The sequence below is a fragment of the Paramisgurnus dabryanus genome, chromosome 23 (assembly GCF_030506205.2).
Source record: "Paramisgurnus dabryanus chromosome 23, PD_genome_1.1, whole genome shotgun sequence".
Lineage (NCBI taxonomy): Eukaryota > Metazoa > Chordata > Actinopteri > Cypriniformes > Cobitidae > Paramisgurnus > Paramisgurnus dabryanus.
Window position 1 is genome coordinate 19,902,930 of NC_133359.1, and position 15,944 is coordinate 19,918,873.

Consider the following 15,944-nt stretch of genomic DNA (forward strand, 5'->3'; position numbering starts at 1 on the left):
TCCCAAAAACCATCAAACACTTGACTGAAATGTTTCTTATTATATTTCAATCGAAAGTTGTGTTTAAAGACAAAATTTTAGACATTGTAATTTGTGAAATCCAGGTGCATCAAAGTGATTTAACATTTGTTTATCATCTATGTTTTTATACATACCATTTACATTTACATTTAGTCATTTAGCAGACGCTTTTGTCCAAAGCGACTTACAAGTGAGGTAAACAATAGAAGCAATTATGGCAACATAAGAACAGCAATACATAAGTGCACTGGAAATAGTCTCATCAAGTCCAACACAATATACATAGCCAAGGTTAGTGTTTTGTTTTTTTGTTTTTTAGATAAGGAGGAAGGTAAATAGAGAAAGAGATACAGAGAAGGTAACTAAATAAAGATAGTAAATCTGTAATTAGGAAGTTAGGTAATGATGGAAGAGATGGGTTTTTAGCCGAGTCTTAAAGACAGCTACAGTGTCAGCTGATCGTGTCACGACCGGCAGATCATTCCACAGTTGTGAGACAGTTCCTGAGAAGGTACGCGTTAGTGTTTTCTTCCCTTTTTGAGATGGTACCACAAGTCTTCGCTCGGTGGCAGAGCGCAGTGATCGAGAGGGTACATAAGGCTCTATAAGCAAACGAAGGTAAGGGGGTGCTGACCCAGTGATGGTTTTAAAGGCCAGGAGCAGAGCCTTAAATTTGATGCGGGCTGCTATAGGAAGCCAGTGTAATTTGACAAAGAGAGGAGTGACGTGCGCCCTCTTTGGCTAATTGAAGACCACTCTTGCCGCTGCGTTCTGAATCATCTGTAGGGGTTTGGTCGTGCAGGCTGGAAGTCCTGCCAGTAGCGCATTGCAGTAGTCCAGCCTGGACAGGACAAGAGCTTGGACCAGGACCTGCGTAGCATGCTCATCTAGGAAAGGTCTAATTTTCCTAATATTGTAGAGGATGAATCTACAAGAGCGAGCGGTGCTGGCAACATGCTCCGTGAAGCTAAGCCGATCATCAATGACCACTCCCAGGTTTTTGGCCGTCTTGGAAGGCGTGATGGTCGAGGAACCTAGCTGAATGGAAAAGTTGTGCTGAATTTTTGGTTCAGATGATATGACAAGCAGTTCTGTCTTCGCAAGGTTAAGCTGGAGATGGTGATCCTTCATCCAGAGTGAGATGTCCCCAGAGGTGTAAAGTACTCAAGTAAATGTACTTCGTTACTGTACTTAAGTATTTTTTGGGCTACTTTGTACTTGTACTGAGTATCAAAAATATAGGCAACTTTTACTCTCTACTCAATTACATTTTTGATTGGGTATTTGTACTCTTTACTCCACTACATTTGAAATGACACTTAACGTTACTCGCTACATTGTTTATTCGTCAAATAAAAACAAGACGAAAGTGTCAGAGGGTGATGATGGATAGAATCTGTGGTCGCGAGGTGTTACACGCACACACACAACTGAGGGACTTCATTTGGCGCTGCGCAGAGCAATCGTATGAAATCAAAGTACTGCGAGAGCGAATCAAATGCATATGGAGAAGTCTGGTCTCGCGGTACTTTGATGTCAAACGCTGAATGGCTTGCGTTGAGCCACCGTAGCGGGACATCTGCGTGCTGCGTATGTCATAAACTGTAGAGAAAAGTTTGCGTCTGGTCTGAGAGAAGAGATAAAGAGCAAACATATGGATGCATATCACATTTGCTTCAGTCAAGGGACCCTTTGTTAAACTTGTGATGCTACAATCAAAACAAAAGTGATGCGCGATTGCAGGAGGGTCATCCCGCAACTCAAAGGCAAGCACAAATGTTTATATACTCTGATGCTACTTTATCAGCTAACCTGAGCTGTTAAGTTACATAACTTGATAACTTACTATATAAGCCAAAATAAACCAGCGAGGTCCTGTACTGATTGCCCGAGTAACTTAAGTACATTATAAGATTGATAATAAGTGTACAATTTCGCTGTCCTCACATTTAATCAAATATGCTGTAATGTATTTACTGTAAAGAGGGATGCATGACTGAAGAAATGTAGTGCACTTAATGTGAGATAGTGGTGTTACTATGGGTCTACTACATGTGTTTACAATTAATCTTTTAAATGAACAACTTCACGTTTTTAATATGCATTATCATATTTCTGTTAGTGTAATTTTAGTTTACTGGAATTTTTTAAATATTAAAATTATATCTTTTTTAGGATAGGCCTATATAAGAATAGTTGGTAATGTTAACAAGATTTTAATAAAGTATTAGTAATTGTTGAAATTAACATTAACAATGATGAATAAATGCTGTATAAGTGCAGTTCATTATTAGTTCATGTTAACTAATGTAGCTAACTAATGTTAACTACAGTACCTTTTTGTAAAGTGTTACCATATATTTATATCACAAAGTTAGGCTATATATTTTTCAGCATGGCACATTCAAGTACACAATGACACTAGACTAAAATTAAATGGGTTTAAATTAAATTTAATGTAGATTTCTAGACTAAAATCTCATGGCATTTAGTTGAATAAATTTAGACTAAAACTAAATCAATTCAGATGACAAAAATATGACTAAAACTTAATTAAATTTTAGTCAAAAGACTATGACTATGTTTAATCTGTGTTTGTTCTGCCAGGTCAAAATTTTGAGGTGTTTGATTTCTTTTCTATATTAGGAAATAAAACCTCATAAATAAACTTTCTTAGTTTTCACTGCCCAGACCTACAATGTCTCTTTGTGTTGAGGACTAGTGCATCTTTGAGCCAACATTCAGTACGAGTAAAAATACTTGAGTACTTTTAAATTGGGTTACTTTAATACTTTTACTCAAGTCGTATTTAAATTGGTGACTTGTAACTTGTAGTGGAGTAATTTTTACAGTAAGTAATTTGTACTTTTACTCAAGTATGGCTTTCAGCTACTCTTTACACCTCTGGATGTCCCTCAGGCATGCCGAGATGCGGGCAGAAACCGTAGGATCATCAGGGTGGATCGACAATTGGAGTTGAGTGTCGTCTGCATAGCAGTGGTAGGAAAAGCCATGTTTCCGAATGACAGAGCCCAGGGATGTCATGTATATCGAAAAGAGCAGCGGTCCAAGCACAGAGCCTTGAGGGACCCCGGTATCAAGACATTGGGGTTCGGAGACGTCACCTCTCCAGGATACCCGAAATGACCTATCAGAGAGGTACGACTTGAACCATAGAAGCGCTGTGTCAGTGACACCCATAGACATGAGAGTCGACAGGAGGATGCGGTGATTGACCGTGTCAAAAGCTGCAGATAGATCCAGTAAGATCAGCACAGATGATTTGGAGGCTGCCCTTGCCTGCCTTAGGGCCTCAATGACTGAGAGCAGCGCAGTCTCAGTGGAGTGACCACTTTTGAATCCAGACTGATTGCTATCCAGGAGGTTATTTTGTGTGAAGAAAGTGGAGAGCTGGTTGAACACAATGCGTTCAAGAGTCTTGGAAATGAAGGGAAGAAGAGAAACGGGTCTGTAGTTCTCTAGCATAGCAGGATTGAGAGTGGGTTTCTTCAGCAACGGGGTTATCCGGGCCTTTTTAAATGCTACAGGGAAGGTGCCAGTGGAAAGGGATGAATTGATAATGTGAGTGAGAGCAGGGATAACAGACGGAGAGATGGCCTGGAGGAGATGGGTGGGTATGGGATCTAGCGGGCAGGTAGTCGGATGATTTGAAGCCAAGACCTTGGAAACATCTGCTTCGGATAGGAGAGAGAAGGAGGGAAGGGAGCATGTCTCAGGGATTTGAGAATGCGCAAGAAGCGGCGGCTCGGAGAACTGACTGCTAATAGTTTTCGTTTTCTTCACAAAGAAGGAAGCAAAATCATCAGCCGTTAGGTCGGATGAAGGTGGAGGGGCAGGGGGACAAAGAAGGGTAGAGAAGGTCTTGAAGAGAGTGTGAGAGTCAGGTGAGTTGTTAATCTTTGAATGGTAGTATAAGGTCTTTGCAGAGGAGACGTCCTTGGAGAAGGAGGCAAGAAGAGACTGATAGAGGCAGAGATCAGAAGGATCATTCGATCTGCGCCACTTCCTCTCTGTAGCCCTGAGTGTGGAGCGATGCTCACGGAGAACCTCAGTTAGCCAAGGAGCAGGAGGTGTGACCCGGGCCGGTCCAGATGTCAGAGGGCATAATGTGTCAAAGCAGGATGTAAGAGTGGAACAAAGTGTGTCAGTGGCATTGTCAGTATCTAACAGTGAGAGTTGGCTGGGAGCGGGCAGCGTGGAAACAATCGCAGAGGATAAGCGGGAGGGAGAGAGCGTGCGCAGGTTGCGCCTGAACGTGACCAATGGGGGATCGTATGTAGCGACAGGGGGAGTCAGGTCGAGGTCGAGAGTAATTAGGAAGTGATCAGATGTGTGAAGTGGGGTGACCTGGGTGTGGTAGGTGGAACAACAGCGTGTGTAGATAAGATCTAAAAGATTGCCAGACCTGTGTGTTGGTGAAGTAGGGACTCGCTTGAGGTCAAACGACGCAGTCAGGGTGTTGAAGTCAGCTGCCTGTGGTTTCTCCAGGTGGATATTGAAGTCACCAAGTACTACTAAAGGAGTACCATCCTCAGGGAATGAAGACAGAAGTACGTCTAACTCCTCCAAGAAGTGTCCAAGTTGACCTGGGGGGCGATAGATAACTAAAAAATGCATTTTAGTAGGGTGGATGATAGTAACAATATGCGATTCGAAAGAGTTGCTGTCACATGAGGGGGTTTGCTGTTGGAATTTCCAGTCCTTTGGGATGAGCAGACCAGTTCCTCCACCCCTTCCTGTTGTGCGAGGACTGTGTGAGAAAGTGTAGTTGTTGGAGAGGGAAGCCGGAGTGGCCGTGTCCTCTGGTTTAATCCATGTCTCAGTAAGTGCTAAAACAGAAAGGCCAGAATGTGAGGCAATGGCAGTTATGAAATCTGCTTTGTTGACAGCAGATTGGCAGTTCCATAAGCCAATGGGAAGAGAGAATGAGGCAATAGTGGAAGGTGGGAGAGTGCGGAGAGAAATTCTCCAAAGAATACCAAAGTCTGAGAGAGGGAGAGAGAAATTGACATAAAAAGTTTTCACTATATTAGCCATTCAAATCTCATAATTGTGAGATTAGGAGCACAAAAGTTTGATTTCAGTTATTTATTTCATATTAATGTCTATCTTTGATATGACCTTAATCATTCAATATTGAAGATATCAAGATCATGGGCTCTATCATACATCCAATGTGCCAAGCAAGTGTCTTTTGCTAGTTTCAACCCGGCGCAATGATCATTTTCACGTTTAGCAACATGTTGTTTAAATAAAAAAATGAATTTGCGCCCATGCGTTCTGGTCTGAAAACAAGGTTTATATAAATAAATTTGAATTGAATTGAAATATTGTTTTTTTGTTATTTAAAAACAAACAAAAAACATGATTTATGATTTATACGTTATTATTTTGTCTCCATATGTTCTTTTTTTAAAATATTGGCAGTTTTATCATAAATGCATAGCTTTAAATATTCTTTTCTTTCACTAATGTGAATATTCATAGATGAAGGTTCTTGCGCTGGAATGAGCTTCTCTCCCATTTGGTACAGATTTACGATTAAACTGAAACTTCATTACGACTGCCACTAGGGGGAGAACTACGACAGTCGTGTCTGAATGTTGTGTACGGTGGAAATGCGGCATAACACTGTTTACAATAAGGTTAAATTTGACAATGCATTAGCTTACATGAAGTACCAATGAACCATTAACTTCAGCATTTACTATTTAATAGATTTGGTAATTAACATAAGTTAATGCACAATAACTAACATAAACAATTGTACTGGCATTACCAAACATTATGAAAGATTAATAAATGCTAAAAAAATCACCTGCTATAACTGGCACAATCTCCCTCAGAATGTCAGAATGAAATATATTATCATGAACAGTGTGTTCTTGAAGGTTTCATGTTCATTTGTTGGAGATTTAGAAGTGTGTTAATGCCGGTACTGAGATCAGTCTCTTCCTACTTGCTCATCCTATTTTTAAGAATTATAAAAATCAAACGTTTGACTGATCTGTATCAAACAATATTAAAGAAACTAGCTGAGTTTAGTTAACAGGTTCTGGAGGTTTATTAAATGTGTAGGTTAAGTAAATTTAAATTAAGATGTACAAGAAATACAATTAGTAATTGCAACTTATTTTTAAGGTATACAATGTTACATGGTATGAGTTTGCGAAATAAAATAATGTAATTGGTTTCCTCAGTTGAGAAAACTTAACATGATGGGTTGTGCAGTGTTTGATATCCCTGAGTTTATTGTAGTTGTGGATCTTTCTGGATAACACAGCACACATCTGTGGCAAGCATTTAATTGTTAAACATGTCCCTTCCAATTTTCTGTGTACATAAAATGAGCATCCTAAAATATGATATTTGATGTGTCATTTCCTTTTTAATATAGTAAAGTAAACTGATACATATGAAATATGTGTTTATAAAACATGTTCTTTAAACAACAGACTACACCTTCTGGACAGGTACTCCTTAATATAATGATACACATGTTAGATGTAAATAGTGGGTGTACAAACTGAGCAAACATAAATTAATGACTAGATTTAATTTGTCTTTTAAATGATATTAAATTATAGCAAACTGTTCTGCTAACAAACCTAAATACTGTTGTACTGTAGGCAAGTCTTATTTCCAGGATTACCAAATATTCTGTTGTTATTGTAATGGCATCTGTGACGTTTTCCAGATTTTTTTTTGGAGGGGGGAGAAAGTTTTATAATTGTACCTGCTAACACAACTAACAATTACTAACACACAAATCAAACAAACCTGATTCTTTACATTCTCCGTGTTTGGTACTGATCATAGAGGCTGGTATTAAGATGCATTTTGAAAGGTGACAAAGACAGACGTAAATGGGGTAAACGTTTGGAGGTTGTCCACTTTTGACCACATCCAGCAGCATCCAGAGGTAATATCTAATAAATCAGAATCCAAGGCACTACTTCCAGTTCAAAAATATAAAAAGCCTTTAATCAAAACATGGCTTACTTAGAAAATATTAAAAATGACTAAAACACTGCACACTGATGCATTTCGGCCATCAAGCCTTTCTCAGAGTGTGTCAGGTACAAAATTAGTCACATTAGCCACATCCAGGGGTAGTTGAAAATGCATTCGAAAGACCACCTACTCTCTGCACAAATGTTCAGACCTGACAATGTGTTTGGCTTGGCCTTTAGGTTTTCATTGATAAAACTAAAGCAACTGCTCTCCGCCTCTGTTAATTTTTGTCTTATTTTGTGAGCATGTGACAGTTGCACGAGTTTATTTCACCAAGTGCTCTAAAATATCAATTTAAACCCGTTATTTCTCATGCTAGTGTTTTAACGACTCGCCCACAGACCATCCACTCGAAGTAAACAAGACAGAGTGGTCAAAAGTGGAGAAAAGAGACGGATTAAGACACCAGTTGTGAACGGGAATGTGTCTCTCTCGTCCACTTGTGATATGATCGACCAAAACACATCTTAATACCAGGTGTAAACAGCCTCATACTCTAGGGTCTTGATGTAAAAATCTTAAAATACATTACATTTTCCTGTCTATTTTATTAATTATACACACAAATACCAGAGTAATTGAATTTTTATGAAAAAAAGTTTACTTAATCAAAGAGCCACTCAGGAAGATTTTAGCTGTTGCTGTTTATTTTGCTTTATTGGATTCATCATTCATTTTAGCATTCAATATATATCATTCAGTTATAGAGAGGATAAAGCCGGAAAAAGAAATACAGTTCCCAATATTCCCTTAGCACCCTATCAAAGTCAAACTACAAACAAAAAGCTGTATAGTGGAATTTTTCACCAAAGTAATGTTTGTAAATTACGCACTACAATCGCTTACATTAATAGCTTTCTTATTCAACAGATAATGTTTAAATCAACAGTAATCAAGGCAAAAAACTGAAAGACATTTTATGCTAGAAGTATTCTAGTCTATGCACTTTGTTGGTGTGCATTCACAGCTCTCAGTGTAGCCGTAGCTGTACGTGATCTCGCTGTAATCAGGACACTTCAGCTTCACTTCTTTAGTGCTGATTTTACTCTCTCGGCAACAAGAGCAGCTGTGCATCATTTTGTTAGCCTCCATTGAATACCTGTGCGGGTTTAGAAATAAAAGACAGACAAATGTGTGTAAACAAATGTCATCTTATTTAGTGGTCTAACAGGAATAATCCCATAACTACATCAGCTATTAACATGTCAGTGTGTTAGGGACTATGGCAAGCCGTTTTAACTTTTATTCGTTGTGTTCTTGATATCAACAATTAAAGTTAAAGTTTGAAAACCCCTGTGTTATTGAACAGGTGCGTGTATGCTCTCACATTGACTGGCTGTCACAGTGACCACTGCAGGAAGTCACTTCTATAGGCCCAATGGAGGTGCAGCCATTAACAAGGATTTGGGTCGTATTCCTCACTCGAACACAGTTACTGTGCTCACCTGACAAGCAAAAAACATGTAAGCTTGTGTCATGAACGAAACATCTCATGAATTGTGTTTTATGAAGTGCATAAAATAATTTTCTCATTCAAATTAATATAGTTATATAATATAGTTATTTATTGTCTTACATGTCCTGCAGCATCCATCTGCATCTGATGTCTCACTTCCCTGCAAGGACACAAATAGAAGTTTGTTCAAACGTCAGCATGACATGTTTATACCCAGATGAATTGCCATTTCTGTACTGCCAGCAACACTAATGGCATCTGATACACTACCACCCAATTACTGCAAATAATTACAGATAGCCCCACCCCATATTTTTGTCAATGATGAAGCCAGCAATGATTTGAATGCTCAGGGCTGGGTTTCCCGATAACGATTGAACTTAGCACTTAAGAGCACTTTCTACGAGCTACTTTACGAACATTTTTTGTTCGTTTACGTGCGTTTCCCAAAGATGCACGTTAAACGATGCTACTTAAGAGTCGCTATCCCTTTGTCAAGTGCTGAAATGTCATCTATAGAATGACTCGAATTTGTAGCAGAAGCTTGTTTAGGCTAATTATTTTCATCCGATGTACACTAATATTTTTAATATTATTATTCATAATTGTTCAATGACTTTTTAAATGTTTTAATAATTAGTGCATAATGAAATATTATTTTCCGTATTTAGTTAGGAGCCGTCCCACTGCGTAATGCCCTCGCATTTAATATTTTAGTTTAGATTATTATTATTATTTGTTTTTATTATCTATGTTTATTTATTATAATGAATTATTGCATTGTACCGTAAATATTTATTTGGTTTCTTTAATTAGATGAAATTTCCCTTCAAAACCATTTTTAGATTAATTATAGCATCAATCGGTAGGAACAATTTATCAATTTGCTAGTACCAACTTTTACCAAAATACAAAAAAAAACTTTTACCAGCTTTTTTTACCAAGTTTTACTTCTTTATGTTTATGTTTAGTCATTTAAATTTGATTTCTCATTAGAATTTTAAATATATTATATTATATATTTAATATAAAATAAACAAAGAAGAACCCAATAAATAAATATACATTTAAAACATTACATTATCGTCATTGCTGGAGTGCAATTTGCTGGTTGTCCTGCAGGTGACCTTGTAACTTTGTCGTCTTACGATGCACTTATGAATTAACGATTACTCCAGAGCACTCGTAGATCTACAATGATTTTCAAGTGCTACTCAAGTTACGAAGCTTTTGGAAAATGGCCTGTAATTCTAAGATGATTCGTCTACTTAGCCTTACGATGCTTTTGGGAAACCCGGCCCAGAATGGTTTAAGAAAAATACGCAGTGTTTACATAAATTTGGAAAAGTAAACATTGAAATTTTTTGTTTATAGATGGCTACATGTTAAACTTGTGGTTTACATGTTAAGGTAAAGTATTTTGATATTTTAAGAGTGGTACACTTCCCATTTAAAGGGAACTTACTTCAACTATATTATGTTTTAAATACTTTTGCCTTCTAATAAAATTCATGAATTTGGTGCCTGTTATTCGCCTCATAGGAGCCAATTGCGCCTTAGTGGATTTTTTTGTATGGAGCCCTGCCTTAGTTCAATCAGTATTAAAGGGCACCTATTATGCAAAATCCACTTTTACAAGATGTTTGGACATAAATGTGTGTGGGCTTTGTACTAACACAACAACCCTACCATGACAAAATAAAACACAACCCTACAATGAACAGTCCACATTAAACCAAAGCATTCTTTCAACTCGCTGTTCAGCTCGCTGTTTCTTTTGTTAAGGAGAGGAGCAGTAGCTCATTTGCATTTAAAGGTACAGACACAAAAACTGCACGATTTGGCTCCCACCCGAAATAGAGGCATTTTAGACATCCTATAATAAATGATATGTGGGGTATTTTAGGCAGAAACTTTACAGACACATATTGGGCACATCAGATACTTATATTACATCTTATAAAAATAGGCATAATATGTGCCCTTTAAATTTATCAAGGTTATATTTTCACAGAGTGTTTTTTTAAATCGCTAAAAAAATACTTCAGCTAGGTTTTTTGTCATGCAGGCAGGGTCACATGTCTTGTAAGTTACAGATATTTACTCACAGGGACACATTCATTTGAATTGTATTCAGGGCAAGTTTTCACGGCCTTCACCGGCACAAACGTGTCATTAATCCGCTGACAAGAAATGCTCTCACATTTCTGCGTGAGCACTTCTCCAACCTAAATTGTAAGAATAGACAGAATACTTGAGTATTGACAAACACAAAAGAATTAATATGGTCAACTCAATGAGTAAAGAAATGTGTACCTGGATAATTAGTTTGGTGTTGTTTGGTGCATCGTATATGCAGGCTTTTTGCTTACATAATGCACAACACTGTCCTTCCACATTCACCTCTTCAAAGCCCTTGGAATGCAAATACATTTTAAAACACAGCACTAGAAATCTACATATTTATGTATATTAGAAGTTGATATTATAAAGCAATCATAATATATTGATCGCAAACATAAATTGTTATTATTACCTCAGCACAAGGTGTGCAGGTTAGATCGACACAAGTAACCGTATGTAACTTTGTATTTGGATCTTTATCCATTCCACAGTTACATTGCTTGCAGGGATCTGTTGGGATGTTAACCCCAGGCTAGAGGAAAGGAAAGTAAAAGTCAGAAACTTACACCTGAAATATCTCAATAAAAAAATCCAGATGTTTACCTACTTGGTACTCAGTGTCCTCATACACACAAACATCTTTAGGCACTGATAAAAAATACATTTAGAAATTATTTAATAATTCACCAAGTTGTAGACGCAAAATATGTTCATGTATCTCTAAATATTATTCATTGTAAAACAGGAATCTGAGACTTACCACAGGGTGGACAGCAGCTGTCCTTGGTTTTATTTGCTGCCAGCTCATATCCAATATCACATCTCTTCTCAAAACACTTCTGAGTATCACAAACTGTATATGAAGAGTGGATAGGGAATCGTTTCAAATTATGTTTGAAAGTTTGCATTTTCATATTTTTTTAGATGTATATGAATAAATAAGCTTTCTATTGATGTATGGTTTGTAGAGTAGGACGATATTTGGCCTTTAAAGTTGTCATAATTAGCAACACATATATAATCATTATGGGTGTAATTTATTCTTGGTGAAATTAATTTCACTACATTATGGAAGACGTTTTTTTTTAACTGTGACTCACCACAGGTTGGGCAGCAGTTTTCAGTAACTGATTTGTACCCATTAGGACAGGTTATATTTGGACACTTCATAGGTTCTGACACAATACCAAAGCTCTCATTGGAGCATGTATATGTGTTACAGCTTGAATTCCATGTATCTCCGGGCTACAAGAAAATAAACTTGATTGTTATTTGTTGTGAGTTCTTTATGCTTGTATGAATAATGGAAATTGTGTTTGTTTAAATGTGAATAATTAAATGTATTTGCTTTAGACAGCAATATGTCTTAGAGTTAGTTTATGGTTGTATTAAAGTAAAAACTGTTTTCAGTACAAGTTATTAAGGCTACGCTACTTTCTTGCTTTTTCACTGGTTGCTAGACTACATACCTTTCTAGATATCCCATCAGAGTCAATGCAATCTGCAGATGGAATGAAAATCAAATAAAATTATATAAAGTTACAAAAATGATACAGTATGTTGCTAAACAATAGGAATTGGGTAAAGAGGTAACATTTTTTACCGCAGTAAGGTGTGCATTCATCTGTCATCGAACTAACCAGATATGTGTTATTAGGACAGAAACAGCCTTCCATGACCTCTCGACAGTCCTTATTATGGCATTCATCCTTTGCGATTTTATCATTGTACCTAGTTGTAAGTGCACAATGGAAACAGAGAAGTGGTGAATTTTCAACACTTTACAATTACAATTTCAGCACTTTATTATACATTTAAAGAGTTACTGATGCAGTTTAAACTTTTACCATGTACTGCAGGTTTTTTCCACTTTAGGCCCACAAGCCTTGTATACCTTGTTACTGGGGCATTTGTATGCTGTTATGAAAAACAATGACAGTCAAAACATTTAGGGTCACCTCATATAAAGTATGGCACTGTATATCCAACAATACATTCATCGTGCTGTCTTACCACATAACCCTTGAAGATCTGCAGAATTTCTCCAGTCGATACAGGCAGACTGCTGACCACACAACTTGGCGTAGGCCTCCACGCTCTGACAGCCAATGGACGTATCGTTCATGTGGCACACATCATATTTGCATGCCTGATAAAAGCCTTCTGGAGGAACGAACTGATGACAGCTTTTGAACAAGCTGTGAAACAAAAAAACAAAACAACGACCTTTAATTTTTCGACATGCCGAGTTTTAGGAAAGAAAAAAGATTAAACAAATTCACACTTAATGGTGATGAATCAGTAAAACAGACTCCCCACTAGTGATGACAACTTTCTACTTTTACTCACTTGCTATTGATGACATCACATATTTTTGGTTTGCAGTCGGGAGTTGGAGGCTTTGGTTGAGGTGGTGGGGTTGTGCAGTTTGGTTGTACTGCCCACAATCCTGCCATGTACTCACACGATTGGTTAATTGTTCCATTAGGAAGTCTGCAGTCATTTGAGGTATTGTTGTCACAAACACCTAAAATTTTAAAAGAGGTTAAGATTAAACCAAGAATAGGCCTTAGTTAGAACATTAAAGTAGTTTTTACAAACTTACCTTAACTTAACTTAACAATACTGGTGTGCAACAAAACAATGGCACTGATATATGTTAAGATACGTCAGTGCAAGATGTGCTTAAATTATGGCAGCTCAAACAAACATTTTAGTCTGGGTCTAGTATACCTTTTGTCCGGGAACCGCCTCAATAAGTATGACAATACCAAATATGCCATGGTTTGCAATACTTTCTGTCCGTTCACTATATTAAAATATATTAAAAATAATTTTTAAGAACTTCTAGACCATCAGAATCTAGTTATTCTTCTGATATTTAATCAGAAGTGTTGTAAATGAGTTGTAAGGCGTTTATTGTTTCTATTTTGAATTAGGATTTCAAATTAATTTCAAATTTAATTGGTGCATTTAAATTGGCTTATATACAAGACCAGATGGCAGGGGTGTCACTAGGCCCTTTTTCTAAAATTCTGCCCAGCCCCCCTAAAAAATTATTTGATTCATTAATTTGTGATCGCTTCATCCCCTATAAAAACTCTTTAGAAAAGGCGGCATGCTGCGTCAAGTTTCGGCTCCTCCCCTGATCTGAGTCAGCATGGATTTTGCGCGTTTTTAAATCCGCAGGGGGGCCGAGCAGAGCGAACATCAGTAGTACAAGGTGTGTGTGCAGGGCGGACTGGCCATTTTGGCCTGACGGCTGTTCTGACCCGCTGTGTAGTCAGCTCAGGTTGACATGTGAAATTATATGATATGAATGAATGACGGACCTCTTAAAATCCACGAGTCAGTCAATCGCGGTGCGAAAATGCCACCAGATGACCTAACGGCGGCAACCTACTGTCTTTTTGGCTTTATCTAACAAATATGCAGCGCAAAGGAGAAGCAGAGAAAGACAGACACAGCGAGATGTTGCAAAATCACAGAAATATTCGCCAAGAAGGGAGCAGGTCAGTCAAGTTACCATTAAAAGACACGCGTCTATATATTGCGGATTAACGTTACATGTTTTAAAGTCAGATGCTGGCGTGATGCATTGCTTTATGTACAGTTGTTGTACTGAACGCATCAGGCAGATAATTTCATGCAGCGAAACACCGGGTGTTGTGAAGTTTATCCTTTTATAAACTTGTTTTTTGTGGTAAAAACTGGATCAAAAGTGCAAATCAAGCTTTTTATGGCCATTTCACCTTATATTTGCAGTTCTTTAAAATAACTTTTTTAAATCTAATAATATAAGTAAAGTATAGATTATTAAATATGTTTGTTTCATGTAAAATATTAATATTTCAACATTGGAACTCCTTCCTTTTAAAAAGTGTATGCCACCTGTGTATTTGTCTCTGGTATGGTAGTATACATTGTGTATTCCTAGTAAGTTTTTAAGGGTTCACCTACTACAGTATAGACATAGGGCCTGTTTCCCAGTTCAAGACTAAAATGCCTGTTTGAGTTTTAGTTCTTAACTAAAAGTAGCTTGCAGTAACATATCTTAAAATACATCAGTCACATTGTTTTGTCTCAAGATGGACACCTGTACTATTTTTGTAAGGTATGCTTGTAAAACTACATAAGCATCCTAATAAAACTAAGGCCTAGTCCTGGATTAATCTAAACCCTGTCCTGAAAATCACATCATACTGCATCTTGACAACTCAGTATTAAGGTAGATCACTTGTTGGTCAGTCCCCTTTTCTATATTTTAGATCTGTATACATTTGATCCCAGATTAACACAGTGGCTATATCAACTAATAATATTAACCTATAAGATAAATGACAATCAAACAGTAAAAAAAAGTAAAATAATGTGTTTGTACTGGAAACGTGTGTCGTGTATTTGCACAGTGAATAATGAATCAGGAACTCTTCATTGTAAAAAAATCTCCATTCCCAACTGAAAATGTTCTAGTCCCATATGAAACACAGGGAATACAATGGAATAGTGGGTTGCAATAAGGTTAGTAGTATACAACCCTACCCTAATAGTCAAATAATATTTTTTTAATCATACCCTTACTGGGGGCTGAGCCCCCCTAAAATGAAAATCCTAGAATCGCCCCTGCCAGATGGACAAAAAACTTGAATCATTATTTGTAAAGGTACTCTCATCTGTACTCACCACACTGTCCCTCTGTGTTACCATGAAAGTAGGAGAATGGGAGGTTCACTGAAAAACCCTTGTGAGTAACATGAACTTCTGCTTTGATTTCAGCAATTTTCAAAATCACCGTCATACCCGATGAGGTGATAATGAAGGCTTCGTTTGCGAATGTAAGTTGCTTTTTATCACCATCAACAAACACCTGTAGTAAACGGTAGGACAGAGGTTTTCAACTGGTGTCACTTCAGGAATGGATATCAATCACTCAACACTGAACCAAAATTGTCATGTGAACTACAGTATTAATTGCAGCAGTCTTGACACTTACCTCTATCACTTCCGTGTTAGTAATCTTGACAGTATAGGATTTGTAATATACTATTATATACTCAGGGCAAGCCAGATGGTTTTTAACATCACAGTAATAGTTTTTAACATGGATACTGATATTGTATTTTGGGATTATTTCTTGCATCAACACATAAGTACAGTTCCCTTGAAAAGCGTAGTATTTTCCATCAAAGGTTAAGAAATGAGGGTCACCCCAGCCATAGCATTGACCTGTCAAACCAAGTTACTCAGGTTATAACAGAATTTTTAAGATGAATATTATAATATCATTTTTATGGGTATGATTTAAACT

The 15,944-nt window shown here is 37.2% G+C and overlaps 2 protein-coding genes across 2 annotated transcripts in view; both read right to left on the reverse strand.

Moving 5' to 3' along the window:
- Positions 1-5,600, reverse strand: part of LOC135780829 (uncharacterized) — a 75,134-nt gene extending 69,534 nt beyond the window's left edge. Inside the window, exons 1-2 of the mRNA XM_073813404.1 lie at positions 5,582-5,600; positions 4,083-5,027 (exon numbers count right to left, since the gene is read on the reverse strand). Of these exons, the coding sequence (XP_073669505.1) occupies positions 4,083-5,027; positions 5,582-5,600 (964 nt within the window). The remainder of the gene's footprint in view (positions 1-4,082; positions 5,028-5,581) is intronic.
- Positions 5,601-7,695: 2,095 nt separating this feature from the next.
- The window catches only part of LOC135787769 (uncharacterized), a 40,952-nt gene continuing 32,703 nt past the window's right edge, over positions 7,696-15,944 (reverse strand). Inside the window, 16 exon segments of the mRNA XM_073813405.1 lie at positions 7,696-8,155; positions 8,384-8,501; positions 8,633-8,672; positions 10,621-10,740; positions 10,829-10,927; positions 11,049-11,168; positions 11,244-11,284; positions 11,397-11,489; positions 11,737-11,881; positions 12,106-12,137; positions 12,240-12,367; positions 12,484-12,553; positions 12,650-12,834; positions 12,986-13,163; positions 15,320-15,503; positions 15,630-15,862. Coding sequence (XP_073669506.1) covers positions 7,990-8,155; positions 8,384-8,501; positions 8,633-8,672; positions 10,621-10,740; positions 10,829-10,927; positions 11,049-11,168; positions 11,244-11,284; positions 11,397-11,489; positions 11,737-11,881; positions 12,106-12,137; positions 12,240-12,367; positions 12,484-12,553; positions 12,650-12,834; positions 12,986-13,163; positions 15,320-15,503; positions 15,630-15,862 — 1,952 coding nt within the window. The 3' untranslated portion in view covers positions 7,696-7,989.